A 13,415-nucleotide genomic window follows, 5' to 3' on the forward strand; every position below is an offset into this window, starting at 1 on the left:
TATTATTATTGACAGTCAGTCCTTATGTTAATGTTACAAATACCAGATAAAAAAAGTAACTAAACTAAAATGATCTCAGCCTGTACTCTGACTTCATTCCTTTCTTGTTGCATACAGTAAGTGTTAGGGACTCTATGTGGCATCTTTCAAAAGATATACTCTGTTTTTAAATGTATATTTATTTTTTGTCATATTATAGAGCTGTCTTGCTGGACACTAACAATAGCTTGAATGTATATAGCGCCTTTCATGAACCTTTCAATGGGGCCCTCTATCAGTTAATCATCAGCCCTGAGATTAATTTGCATAACAGTGCGAATAATTAGGTCAAGGTCCTCTAATATGATTAGCATAAAATTAACAAGTTGTGAGAATATGACTGGAAAGCTGAGAAAGAGTCTGGTGGGATAAAAAACAACATGGTTCAATGATTTTCTGTGTCAGCATAAAACATATATGGCGTATATATACATTATCACCCTTGCCCAAGGTTACCCAACTGAGGGCCATTGTATCATGTATAATGCAGCCGGGCCCGAGGTGGGTTACACGACAAAAGACGGGGAGATAATTTGTTTATAATATAACCATAACCTTATGTGGTCACAAAGACAACAAAAAAATTGTGTTTGATCAAGGCAGCAAACGTGGTGGCCACGTTTGGCATGGTGACAGTTCAGTGGTCAGTGGCTCTTTAGCTTGTGCTTAATTCTCGTCTACTATTGGGTTTTTTTAATTGCTGGATGAAATTTGTTACCCTAGAGAGCTTACCAGAATCAGAATAATTGTAATCAAAACAGCACTATGTCCAGATGACATTGTTGCAGAAATGTCTATATTTTAGAAATCTTAGTAGAAAAATGAATGCCAACTTAAAACTTAAACGGATGAACTGAAGTTAAAACTTAAATAGACAAAAGAGGTCACGGTCAAGGTGTCTTTATTGTTACATGTTATGTACAAGTACATAAAACTAACATTATTTTGTTTCGATTCCTCATACTGTACATTGTAGCAGCATAAAAAATTACAGTAATAAGACACACACACACACACACACACACACACACACACACACACACACACACACACACACACACACACACACACACACACACACACACACATAAAAGAAACATACTGTAAGAGGCAAATGACGGAGAAAGATGTGGTGTTCTGGATAAGAGGGTCTGCTAAATGCCTAAATTGTAATTTTATGTCAGCTGATCTAGTAAGCTATACTGTATATTGCTCTACACATACAGTACATGGAGTCTAAAACGAAGGCCACTGCATACAATCCAGACTCGCCAAGATACTTATTTTGAGGGCAGAGGTAGAATAATTAGCACTTAATTTGATTTTAATCTTATTGGGACTGATGGAGATAAAGACAGAGATGATGATGGCAACCTAATGTCTTTGGAGCTCCTAAACAGCCTTCCTCGTTAAAAAGAGGGGGATGTTTTCCCTTCTCCGTTGCCAAATGGTGGGGCAGGAACACTTTACGATCACACTGTCAACTTAACACGCGACTTGAAAAATGCAATAAGCAATATTTAGGCACCATTTCTGCAACTGCAGCTTTCCCCATAGTTTTGTGGTTTGGGGTGGCAACTGGTCCTCATTAGTTGTATCAAGCAGAATGGCAAAAATTGTAACCGCAGCAAATATGAAATGGTGTCGACAGGGTTAGTTGTTCACTATTTCCCCATGGGGCGGCACCTATGCTAAAATGAATGCACTCAAAGGAGAGTAAACCACTTGGGATAAAAATGTACACCAAATGATGTTGAGAAAGTGTGAGAAATAAGCCATGGATCAAAAGGGTGGAAACCTGAATAATAATGTTTGTCATATGATGGATGCTTTGTATTGTAAGTGCCTGAAGATGAGATTAAAAGAACCAGGGACTCATTTGTCTTCAATGGAATTGGCATTTGCATATCTTGCATTAATGGCTGACCTTATTTGGATTGTATTGAGCTACAGTACTGACGGCATGTCTGGTCTTATTTAACAATTATTGTCTTTATATTGTGGTGATTTCTCTGATCATTGTGTAGTGCCACAAGTGCCACTACTTGTTTAATGTCTTTATCATAAACAAAACCTGTAGACCTAATACTACTTAAAGGACAATGACGTTTTCTATTGAATTGATAGTTAAACCCCTTGTTGAAGGGGTGTTGAGGCTGTCCCCCTTTGGCATAGCTTTGACACCATTCGTAGCATTCGTGGTGTTGCCAGACGGTTAATTGGTTGAGTCAATTCACAGCTGCCAGCACTTTTAACAGAACCCAGGACCGCCTAGGAAGCTGCTGAATATGCAACGATTCTCACCCAGCCCATATGGAAATGCTCATCCTTCACTCACACTCTCACACTGCATTCATAGCTTCAACATTTACAATGCTGCATCCTACCATTGGCAGAAATGCAGAGGAATATAACATTCCTAGAGTGCCAACAATGCAAACATCCAGTATTATGGAGTATGATTAATTGAATAATCAAGAAGCTTTTTTATTGTCTCCGCCAGGCCGAAAGGCATGGCGAGAGAGTATGTTTTACCCCCTGTCCGTCCGTCCGTGTGTCCGTGTGTGTGTGTGTCCTGTCCGTGTGTTACCAGCTAATCTCCGGCACCGTTGGCCCGGTTGCTGCGAAACTGTGCACACACACTCCCTGGATGCCAATTCAGAACCTCTGCCTCAAATTTTTCACATGGGCCTGTTATAGCGCCACCTGGAGGCCGATTTGTGCAAAACCCATTTTTTAATATTACTCCTACAGATTTTATCCAAACGTCATGCAAATCGGTACACAGTATCTCTATAGTCATGTGATCAACACGGATCTGTCCGATTTCCCATATTCCATCCTCATTGGCTAAGGTTGCCTTCCAAAATTTGCAGGATTGGTCCGTTTTGAACAAAATGCCTCAAATCATGAACGCAGCTTGTGATTTCCGTGAAATTTTACAAACACATTCCCACTAGGCCGACGAAGAAATGCCACCTGACATTTTTCACATCAGCCTCATGGTGGCGCTATAAAAGGCTGATTTGTGTTTTTAACTATAACTGCACCGATCTGCGTGAAGCTTTGCACGCACACTCCCTAGAGGCCAAGGAAAAACATCCGCCCTGCATTTTTCACATTTGCCTTTTATAGCGCCACCAAGAGGCCGACTTATGTAAAACAAATTTTTGGATATTAAGCCTTCACATTTTATCCAAATTTCACACAAATCGGTACACATGATCTCTATAGTCATGTGATCAAGATGGAACTGTTTGATTTTTCATATTTCATCCTGATTGGCTAACAATGACATCTAAAGTTTGCAGAAGTGGCCCGTTTTGAACAAAATGCCACAAATCATGAACAGCGTCCGATTGAGGTGACACTTTACAAGCACATTCGCACTAAGTTGAAGAACAAATGCCACCCTTTAACATTGCCCTATTATAGCGCCACCAGGAGGCCGATTTTTTTCAAAACTTTTCTTTGTTGTATTACTCCTACAAATGTTGTCCAATCATGCAAATCGGTACCCATTATCTCTATAGTCAAGTGATCAAGATGGTTCTGTCCGATTTTTCATATTCCATCCTGATTGGCAAATTCCGAACATTGTTGGCCCACAATAACCTACCTGACCTGGCGGAGACCTGTGCTCCGAGGAGCACTTTTTCTAGTTTTTTAATGATTCCAATTGACCCAAAAATGTTGTTTTGAGTTTTTTAAATACTTTGTCGTACAACAATGTCACACAAGCTCACAAGGTGATGCATCATAATAACGTTGTGAGCTTGTAGGTTGGCTATTTTTGAGAGCATACAAGCATATAAATATCTCTGTCCCTGTTACAAGGGATTCTTATGTCCCATTGAGTAAAGAAAGGCATGCAGGTGAAGAACACAACATCAATCATAAACATAAAAGCTGCAGTGAAACGGCATACTACTGTATAAGTGTTCACAGGAAAGTGTAGCTGACAGTTTTCCCTGTCACAACACCACGTCTTCCCTCAGCTTGTCATATGACCCATAAAATCCAGAGGCTTGGGATTCCGTTTGTGCGTGTGTGTGTGTGTGTGTGTCTGTGTGTGTGTGTGTGTATACGGCTATACGCGTGCATGTCTTGGTGGGTCCCGTTTCATCTCAAGAGATTATGTAGTATCCACTCCGGCTAACGTGGGCTTACACTCCAGAGTTCCTGTAGGCTAAGTATAGAGCCAGTCTCATAGTTCAAAATCACTTAGCTCAGCAAGTACAGTAGATGTGCATGATAACTGGAGGCATTGGGGCAGGAACGTGTTTCCAAAAGAATTGAACACAGGCACATATCGCACAAGGACAGCAGGAGCTCACAGCAGGACATTGTGTCTGCATACACACATCATTATGTCTGGTGTTTGACTCACATAGCTGTCTGCCCTAGAGGGGTGATGTCATTGGGAATGGGTCTACAGCACAGTGCCATTCAGTCAACTGAATACGACACCGCAACAACAGCAGTGTAGGACGACATGGCCATATTTGTCCATGTTATTTCTGTGAACTATATACTATGTGTCCCAGGACAGTTGCAGCACATTTACACTGCTGATATTCTGATCCAGAGAAACTTAACAGTAAGCACTGGCATAAGCAAAAATTCGCACAGACATTCCAAACAGTCAATGGTACGGAGTAGGAGTAAAAGGTTCAGAGCCAGTGTGTCCAGACTGTAGGTTTAATAATACAGAACTCCCTCCCCCAGGTCCACACAAAATAAAGCATTTAAAAAAGAAGCAAATGTGTTTGTGGAAAACACTTTACATAATGCCTGTGTTTATAAAGCACTACAAACATACTTATAAATCTATATGAATAATAAAACTATATTAGCAATTAAGTAATCATGAACCACCGCAGAGTTTGGGGGTTCGAATCCACCATGCTGCATCCGGCTTTGTCGAGAAATGTACAGTATGTGGAGAGTAATCAATTGGCGACTAAACGACTAAATTGGGGAGAAAAAGGGGTTATAAAGAAAGAATAATCATGAATAAACAGTTTTTTAAGCGTTCAAACAATAGTTAACCATTTGGTATTTGTCAATTAATTGGTGTCCCTTTTATCACCAATTACCTAAAACCCTGTTCATAGGTATAAACCCCCATAGAGCTGGCTTACAACCACTTACAAATATCTATAGGGTTTTATCAATGGTGTCAAAGCTTGCAATTACATTTCAAGTGTTATCAATCTCTCTATAATGTCCTTTTTCTGTCTTTTCCCATCAGGATCCTCCAGGACTACGATGTATCTCCATCAGCACCTCGGGGCCGTGGAGAGGCAGGGCAGATCTTCTGCAGTTCCCCTAGCAACCAGTCGACCTCCAGTGACCCTGGGCCCACAGGGACCTGGTGCCAGAAAGCTGTCTACAATGGGTAAGTAAACTATAGCAGTGGTACTCAACCTTTTTCATTTCAAGGATCCCCATTCTGACATGTATTAGGCCACATACCGCCACTGGATACTTTAAAAAAAAACATAGATATCTGGGACCCCAATCTACACGGTCAATTCCTCAGTGTTTATTTAATTCTGAGAGTGTACACTCTCAGATCTACAAACGCGTAAGGGTCCATGACCCCTGGTGGTCCCCAGACCAGACGAACCAGTAAGCTATAGCCTATGGGCCGAGGGAAACGGCCTAGTGACCGGAAGGTTCAAATCTCCTCGCCTCAGTTGAAGCTGTTCAGTGCCCTAGTTTGTGCTGAGCAGCTTCCGTGATAGGAATCATCGTGACTGTATGGATGTGACGCATGGTTGTGTTTCATCAACGTTCAAGTACACATGAAAACATTATACGGTACAGATCATGAAATCATAGAAATATTTGTATGCATTTATTTATAGGGCCATATGATGAGTGTAGCGTTAGTACAAGCTTCAATTCCTACATCACCAACATTAAAAGCAACCATCAGTGGGCATTGCAACGGTCAGAGTGATAATCGTTGGCCCACATACTGTACTGAGGAGGGATTTCATATAGAGTTAACTGTATTATGCAGCACACTGTCTTGCTCTTGTGGGCTTTCTAATAAAGTATTAATTATTGAAAGTGAACTACTGGCACATGTCAAACTATTACCTCCCCTCCATCTACTGAGAGACACAATGCTATGTCACTTTCATCACCGACGCATACTGTTACACATCTACAGTAGTACAACCTTTGTGTGCACAAAGACGTGTACACCCACACAGTGGCGTTCCCATGACTTACATTTAGTAAGTCCCCCCCCCCCTCTAATACAACCCCCAAAAAAGAAATTTCAACTCAATCGAAAATCGGCGATCGAAAACCGGCGAAAGTGGCCGTTTTCAAGATGTTTTGGCCATTATCTCTGGAACGGAAGGTCCAATCTGCTCAGTTCAAAGCTTGTTGGATGCGTGACTTTGAAGACATTAAGCACGCAATGACATCTTCGGGTTATTTGGGTTGTTTAGGGGAGACGAGATCTTAGTTGGGCAGGCGACCGCCTGCCCTGCCTCTACAGTGGGTACGCCACTGCACCCACACCTAACACCACCTAACTCACAGACACATGTACACACAACTAGAAAGCACGTACTGTCACACACATTGCACTCATAATCTCCGCCTGGTGTGGTTGAAGACACACACACACACACACGCACAACTCTACCCAGGCCCCCAGTGGACACCACAGTCACACACCGTAACCCCCTGACTAACACACACACACACACACATATACTTTTCCCTAGTTGGAGGTCGATGTCCCGTCGGCCATCCAGACAGCCATGCTGTCGCCAAGCTTGTGGCCAGAGCAAATCTTCCCAGCTCAGGTGTCAGCTTCCCAGCATTCCTGCCACATATCCCACAGCATCCGTTGTTAGAATATGTGTCTGACCAGCAATAGTGATAAAGTATCTCATTACACTCACTGTACAGGGAATGCCCTGTAAATAGACTAGTTATAGCGATAGCACAATGTTCACAGATGAGGCTCCCATGATCATTCGTGTCTATGCTTCTCTTTAACGGTGCACTTAATTGTAACGGATCAATGGGTACATTTACTTGGGTACTCATAGGCTACGATCTTATCCTGGGTTAATTATAATGAGTGATCAAGTAGGGGTTCAGTGTCTTGCTCAAGGTCAGTATGACCGCAATGTTGGCTGATGCAGGGATGAGCCAAATATAGAAACCATATTGGAGTCCAGACAAACATTTAGCACAACTCCTTTAGTGGAAGTTATCAATTAAATTCATGGTTCTAAAAATGTGTTTTTAAATTTCGGTCTCAATGACGTTTCAAGTACCTTTGGTCTAAATGGTCTTTCTCTGGCGTTTTCTCTGGGGCGGCAATGGCTCAGGGGTAGAGTGGCCGGGTAGAGTGAACTGGAAACCGCAAGGTTCCCAGTTCGATCCCGGGCTGGGGGGCTCCCCCAGAGTTAGTGTCGAACCCCTAATTACTCCCGATGAGCAGGTTGGTGCCTTGCATGGTTTCCTCCGCCATTGGTGTATGAATGTGTGTGTGAATGGGTGTAATGCACAATCTAAGCTATATAAATGCACCATTTACCATTTACTCTGCTCCTTCCTCAATATGTGTGTTTGCCTCTGTCTCTCTCTCGCTCTAGATGCCCATCTCCCGCCCTTATTGAGCCAGCAAGTACTAAAGACGAGAGAGAACCCAAGCTCGAGAGGACCAGGTCTGCAGGTACGGACAGAAGAAACAGATGTCATCTCATGCCATTATTTCCAGCATTACTCTCAGCAATATACCCAGAAAGTGTAACAATTTACTAACATGGGTACATTTTTACACGTTACTCCGGTACCCATGTTATGCATAGAACACATGGGACTGCTATAGTATGATGGTTAGATCTCTAACAAGCTCAATTAATGTGATCACACTAAAAACCTCGCCTCGAGGCATGGATGTAAAAAAAATCCCAGCTGGTAGGCTGAACTGGACTCCAATCCTGTGGAAGCGGAGCAAACCGCATATCTGCCGGACAGTGTGATCAACCCGTACCACAGGAATGTCGAAAATGGGAATGTGAGATCTCAATGAAAACAAACAGGCTCCAAAATGACTTCCTCTTTCTCCCCTTGCAGAGGCCAAGTGGCATCATCCGTCAACGAAGATCCTCAACATGAGAGAACGAGGTCAACAGAGACAGGGTGGGAAGGACGCCAGCAACAAGCTACAACGAGTGAGCAGTGTTTTGATATTTTGAGTTTTATATTTAGCTCTTATCCAGCGTGCATTTTACATTGAGTAAGCTAATACCTTGTAACTGTGGTTTCCTTATTGTCCTTGTTTTTTTCATAGCAGTTACCGGTACTTCCCTGATAGTTCGAAAATAATTCATATACTCACATTTGCATATTTAGCTGATGATTGCACAGAGAAACATAGAATGCGTGATCGGATAGGGAAGGGGGTTCAATGTCCTGCAATTGAGGACCGCTTGACGTATATAGGCCTACATGTAGTATTGTAACTGAAGTTGTGAACTTATAATTATTATAAGGTTCTTCAGCTCAGTTGTTCGGCTCTATACTACCAATAGGTCTACAATATATCATATTGTAAACATGTCATACAACATGGAGGGACTTGAAAATAATGTTTACATTTTTCTCATAAGAAAAATGTATCCGGTTCAAATCCCTGTACATGTATAAAAGTGTAATTTAACACATTGGGTGCCAGAGGTTTATTAAAATATTATACGTTGAGTGCCAGCATTTCTTCCATCCACTTGCGTTATACATTTCGTGCTGTGAGAAGCCCTGACGCGGAAGTGCATGTAAACAAAGCGTGCGTGCGAGACGGCGGAGGGTCCCGACTAACGCCTGGAACAATAATATTTCCAACGCGACCCTCCATTGCAGCGTGATCGCCGATCGAAAACGGCTCGTTTCCACCACATTAAAAAGAAATGGAGATATTAAGCTTTTAATCAAGGAGATAACATTGAAAACGCCGACCGGAAGGATTTTTGACATGGAGCCACATCCAGCCTCTTCTTCTCAGAAATTGCTTGGGTGATGTCAAAGTTTCGTTTTAGCGCCCCACGTGGCCCACATGTATAAAAATAGAATTGGGTCAAAAACGGTCCGGACCGTTTTCGGCACTTCTCGTTTGGACCCTCAAAAACGGTCCGGACCGTTTTTGGCATTCAATGTGTTAATAATAATAATAATAATAATAAAGGTTTCTTTATCTCGCACTAATCTAAAAAAAATAGTTTACAAAGGGTTTTCAAAGACATACCAACTAAAGGACTATTAAGTGAAAGTGTCCCAGTGGTGATGTCCTGTAATACTAGAAGGTCTCATGAGACTGGCTCTAAGGACTGTCTAGGTATAAGATTCTACTCTGTATCATGTTTCCATACATGACACAGGCAACCTTGCAACACGACTCTGGAGTCTGGACAGTTGGATCCATGACCTCATCTCTAGACCTTGTAAAATAGCCTCACTGTCGATCCCATTGTTTACAACAGATGGTCAGTTTCAAGACTGCTATGGGGCTACAAATAATGCATCTGTTGTCATATGATCTTCATTCAGATAATTGCTAATGGGGGGGGGGGGGGGGTGCAATATTTAGTGCAATGTTTCTTATACTTGGAATACAATACTAGTCCTGAAATTGTAATTGGTTAATAATTATACTTAAAATATCTTCTCTCAGTGGAAGTGGTCTAACTGTTCTTCAAAGTAGAGCTCTGATTCAGCGTTGCGCTTTAGACTCTTAAATCTATGGATATGTGACACAGAAGCAGATATAACTAGAAAAAGTGCTCCTCGGAGCACAGGTCTCCGCCAGGTCAGGTAGTTTATTGTGGGCTAGCAATGTTCGGAATTCGCCAATCAGGATGGAATATGAAAAATCGGACAGAACCATCTTAATCACTTGACTATAGAGATACTGTGTATCGATTTGCATGATGTTTGGACACAATTTGCAGGAGTAATATAAAAAAGAAAAGTGTTGCAAAAATCGGCCTCCTTGTGGCGCTATAATAGGGCAATGTTAAAAGGGTGGCATTTGTTCCTCACCGTAGTGCGAATGTGCGTGCAAAGTTTCACCCCAATCGGACGCTGCGTTCATGATTTGCGTCATTTCGTAGAAAACGGGCAATCTTTGCCAATCAGGATGGAATAGGAAAAAAATTGATCCGTCTCAATCACATGACTATAGAGATCATATATACCGATTTGCGTGAAATTTGGATAAAATCTGAAGGCTTAATATCAAAAAATGTGTTTGACATAAGTCGGCCTCCTGGTGGCGCTATAAAAGGCAGATGTGAAAAATGCAGGGCAAAGGTTTTTCCTTGGCCTCTAGAGAGTGCGTGTATACAAAGTTTTACACAGATCGGTGCAGTTATAGGTAAAAACATGAATCGACCTGTTATAGCGCCACCATGAGGCTGATTTGAAAATGTTCAAGTGGCATTTCTTCCTCGGCCTAGTGGGAATGTGCGTGCAAAATTTCACTGAATTTGCAAGCTGCATTAATGATTTAAGGACAATAATAGCGGTATGGACTCTGGTCTGTTGCAGCTCCTCTCCATGAACAGCTGGACATCTTGTCGTGTGATTATTCATGAAGTGGAGTTGATGAGTGTTTTGTTAGTTGATCATTGTCTGTTGGGACAAACAAGTCTCCATCCAGCTTCAAAGCAATCTATTCTTCTGTCATTCCTTCAGCCGCGTAACAAGAGCTGTTCTTCTACTTTACTGGCAGCAAATTTTGTTTGGTTAAGCTGTCCAGCTGCAACACCTCCTAGTAGTCATATTTACAGACAATCTTACATTTATATCTGGGGCTAAACAAAGGCAGAAAGACATGAAGTGAATGTACTGTATGTCTCTGCCTGTCTCTTCTTCAGTCTGGTGATAAGAGCTATTCCAGCCAGTGTTCCAGTCGCTCCAGCAGTAATACTCTATCCAGTAATGCCTCCAGCGGCAGTGAGGACAAGCACTTTGGCTCTGCGGACCCCATGGACCCCGAGGCTCTGGGCCTCACCTACATCAAAGGGGCGTCAACAGACAGCGGGATCGACACCGCTCCATGTATGCCGCCGCCTCCTCCTCCTCCTGCGGCCCCAACTCTCCCCATAGGAGGCTCCCGTGTGATGTTCCAGGAGGGCTCGGGGGAACAGTGGGCACTGGAGTACCCAGAGGGGTACCACCACGGTGGAGGATCAGGGACGCCCGACGGCGGCTTGTCCCAGAGTATCACCCAGGCCACCTCGGCTGGTAACATCACTGACGGAAGTCTGGGGGATCTCAGTGAGATCTCATCTCTGTCCAGGTAGGAAGTTTCCAGAGGCATTGCCAAAGACATAATAATATGATGATATAGACCCCAGTTCCATGCTGTGCCAGTGTAGAAAGTGATGTTCTACTGTGAAAGAGCCACTCTGTAGCCACAACATCATCCAGGTTCCCTGCAGCGTAGTGGCTGTGCTGCTGATGCACTCTGACACTACAAACCACACTGGTACTCCAGAGACAACCAGACTCAGCGAACAGAACTAGACCAATGCAGACATAGTGAGGAATTATGGAAATTTGCCCTAAAACTATAATCTACTTCTGTTATTACTAATATTTGTATAACTACTGTACTACACTGTAAACTCTTCATTTTAAGTAATACTCTAGATTTTACTGTGTACTACTACTACTACATAGCAAAACCCCCTCAGTAAAACCACAGTATCTTATCTTACAAAGGGCAGCGCTTCAGGGTCTTTACCAGTGGCGGAACAAATGAAAGCCGGGCCGGGAGGCACAGCACAGTGATCAGGCCCCCCCTGCGCACCCACGCGCGCGCGCGAAGCGTGCGCCCGAAACAATTTCCGGGTTTGCGGCGGTTTCGGTCACTTTTTGGGGGGCTTTTTGTCACTTTATTTCGGTTTTAGGGTTAGGGTAGGGTTAGGTTAGGGTTATGTTGTTTAATTCTTATTTTTGCCTGATTTTACCGATTTATTATCTGACGGCACGGCCGCCTCCCTGGCCTCCCCGGACGCTCCGCCCCTGGTCTTTACTATAAAAGAAAACTAATGGCAGTTGACGATCACACTTAGGCATTGTAGAGAGTAGAGAGTGCTGCTCTTGCAGTAAGTTCTTAGTGTGGGCCCTGGCTCAATTAACACATTCTAATGCCAACTATAATACCACATGGTTTGATTAAAAATGAGCTCAGTACTGAAAAATTAAATGAAATAATAATCTGCCCAAGAGGAAAAGGAACTTGTGTGCCCAGATGAGGTCTGGAATATTGCCTTGACTTTGGAACTTGGACATTATGTTGGTATTGATGAGCAGCATACTGTAGGCTGACTTATTTATGTGGATTATATTAAATTGTTTTATATTTTCCCTTTTGATATGAGAAAGGATATGTAAAAAATAAAGAAAAGAAAAGAAATTGTGAAGATTTGTATTATTTATTGATGGAAGACTGTGTGGGACTGGAACATTTTCCTTTATAGACTACCTAGATGAAACATGGACACTAAATTCATTCCTGTTTTTCTCTCAGTGGCTCACGGCGGTCAGGGAGTCCCTCGGACCGCGGCTTAAAGAGCAGCGCCTCCACTGACTCCTCCAAAGGCTACCTCCTCTCACCCGGAGTCTCAACCCCAGGAGCAGGGCTCAGCCGCCCCCCTCAGACACGGCCACCTCCAGCACAAGAAGATCGGATTAGTTGGAACAAAACGGAGGACGGCAATAGATCCCTATTGGAGGAAGCGAACAGGTGAGTGAAATTATATGGATTTTTAATTAAGTGAAGACTTTAACCACCTGGACCCAAGTGTCCCTATACTGGGAATGTCATACAGTCATACATTCTTACACCGTATAACTGATTTCATGTTCAAAACGCATAATTGTGGTGATTTTATGATTCTTCAAACCTGTTCAAAACCCCACTGCACAATTTCAAATATTCATTTCGTTCATAATCGTCACTTGTTTACAGAAACATCAGATCTAAGATAAACATTCAAGATTGAAGTAGTTTAACAATGACTTGGAAGACATTGGCTGAAAAATATGGACTTTGTTTTGCTGCAGAAACTATTTTGGTAACCAGCCAGACCTGCCATTTGGCACTTTGTCTGACTCATTAACTCAGTGATGTCATTAAAACTGTTGACATTTTGACTCCCTATTCAGAAGCAGGACTGCCTCTTCCAGCCTGTTAGACATCATTCCCTCATAGAGGGGTGAGAGTTGTATTTGGTCAAAGCTTCACTTAACTCATTCACTGCCAGAATAAAATATCGTCTAATAGCCGACTTTGCCTGCATGCCGTCGCGATAATCCGTTCCATAGTTATT

General features: G+C 42.7%; 1 protein-coding gene across 4 annotated transcripts in view; it reads left to right on the plus strand.

Annotated features, from left to right (window-relative positions):
- The window catches only part of sipa1l2 (signal-induced proliferation-associated 1 like 2), a 94,513-nt gene that overhangs the window by 59,142 nt on the left and 21,956 nt on the right, over positions 1–13,415 (plus strand). For all 4 annotated transcript variants that reach the window (XM_080415133.1, XM_080415136.1, XM_080415134.1 and 1 more), the window contains 5 exons: positions 5,294–5,440; positions 7,674–7,753; positions 8,158–8,255; positions 10,953–11,377; positions 12,614–12,829. In XM_080415133.1, the coding sequence (XP_080271259.1) occupies positions 5,294–5,440; positions 7,674–7,753; positions 8,158–8,255; positions 10,953–11,377; positions 12,614–12,829 (966 nt within the window). The remainder of the gene's footprint in view (positions 1–5,293; positions 5,441–7,673; positions 7,754–8,157; positions 8,256–10,952; positions 11,378–12,613; positions 12,830–13,415) is intronic.

This window comes from Gymnoscopelus braueri (genome assembly GCF_963280865.1).
Source record: "Gymnoscopelus braueri genome assembly, chromosome: 2".
Lineage (NCBI taxonomy): Eukaryota > Metazoa > Chordata > Actinopteri > Myctophiformes > Myctophidae > Gymnoscopelus > Gymnoscopelus braueri.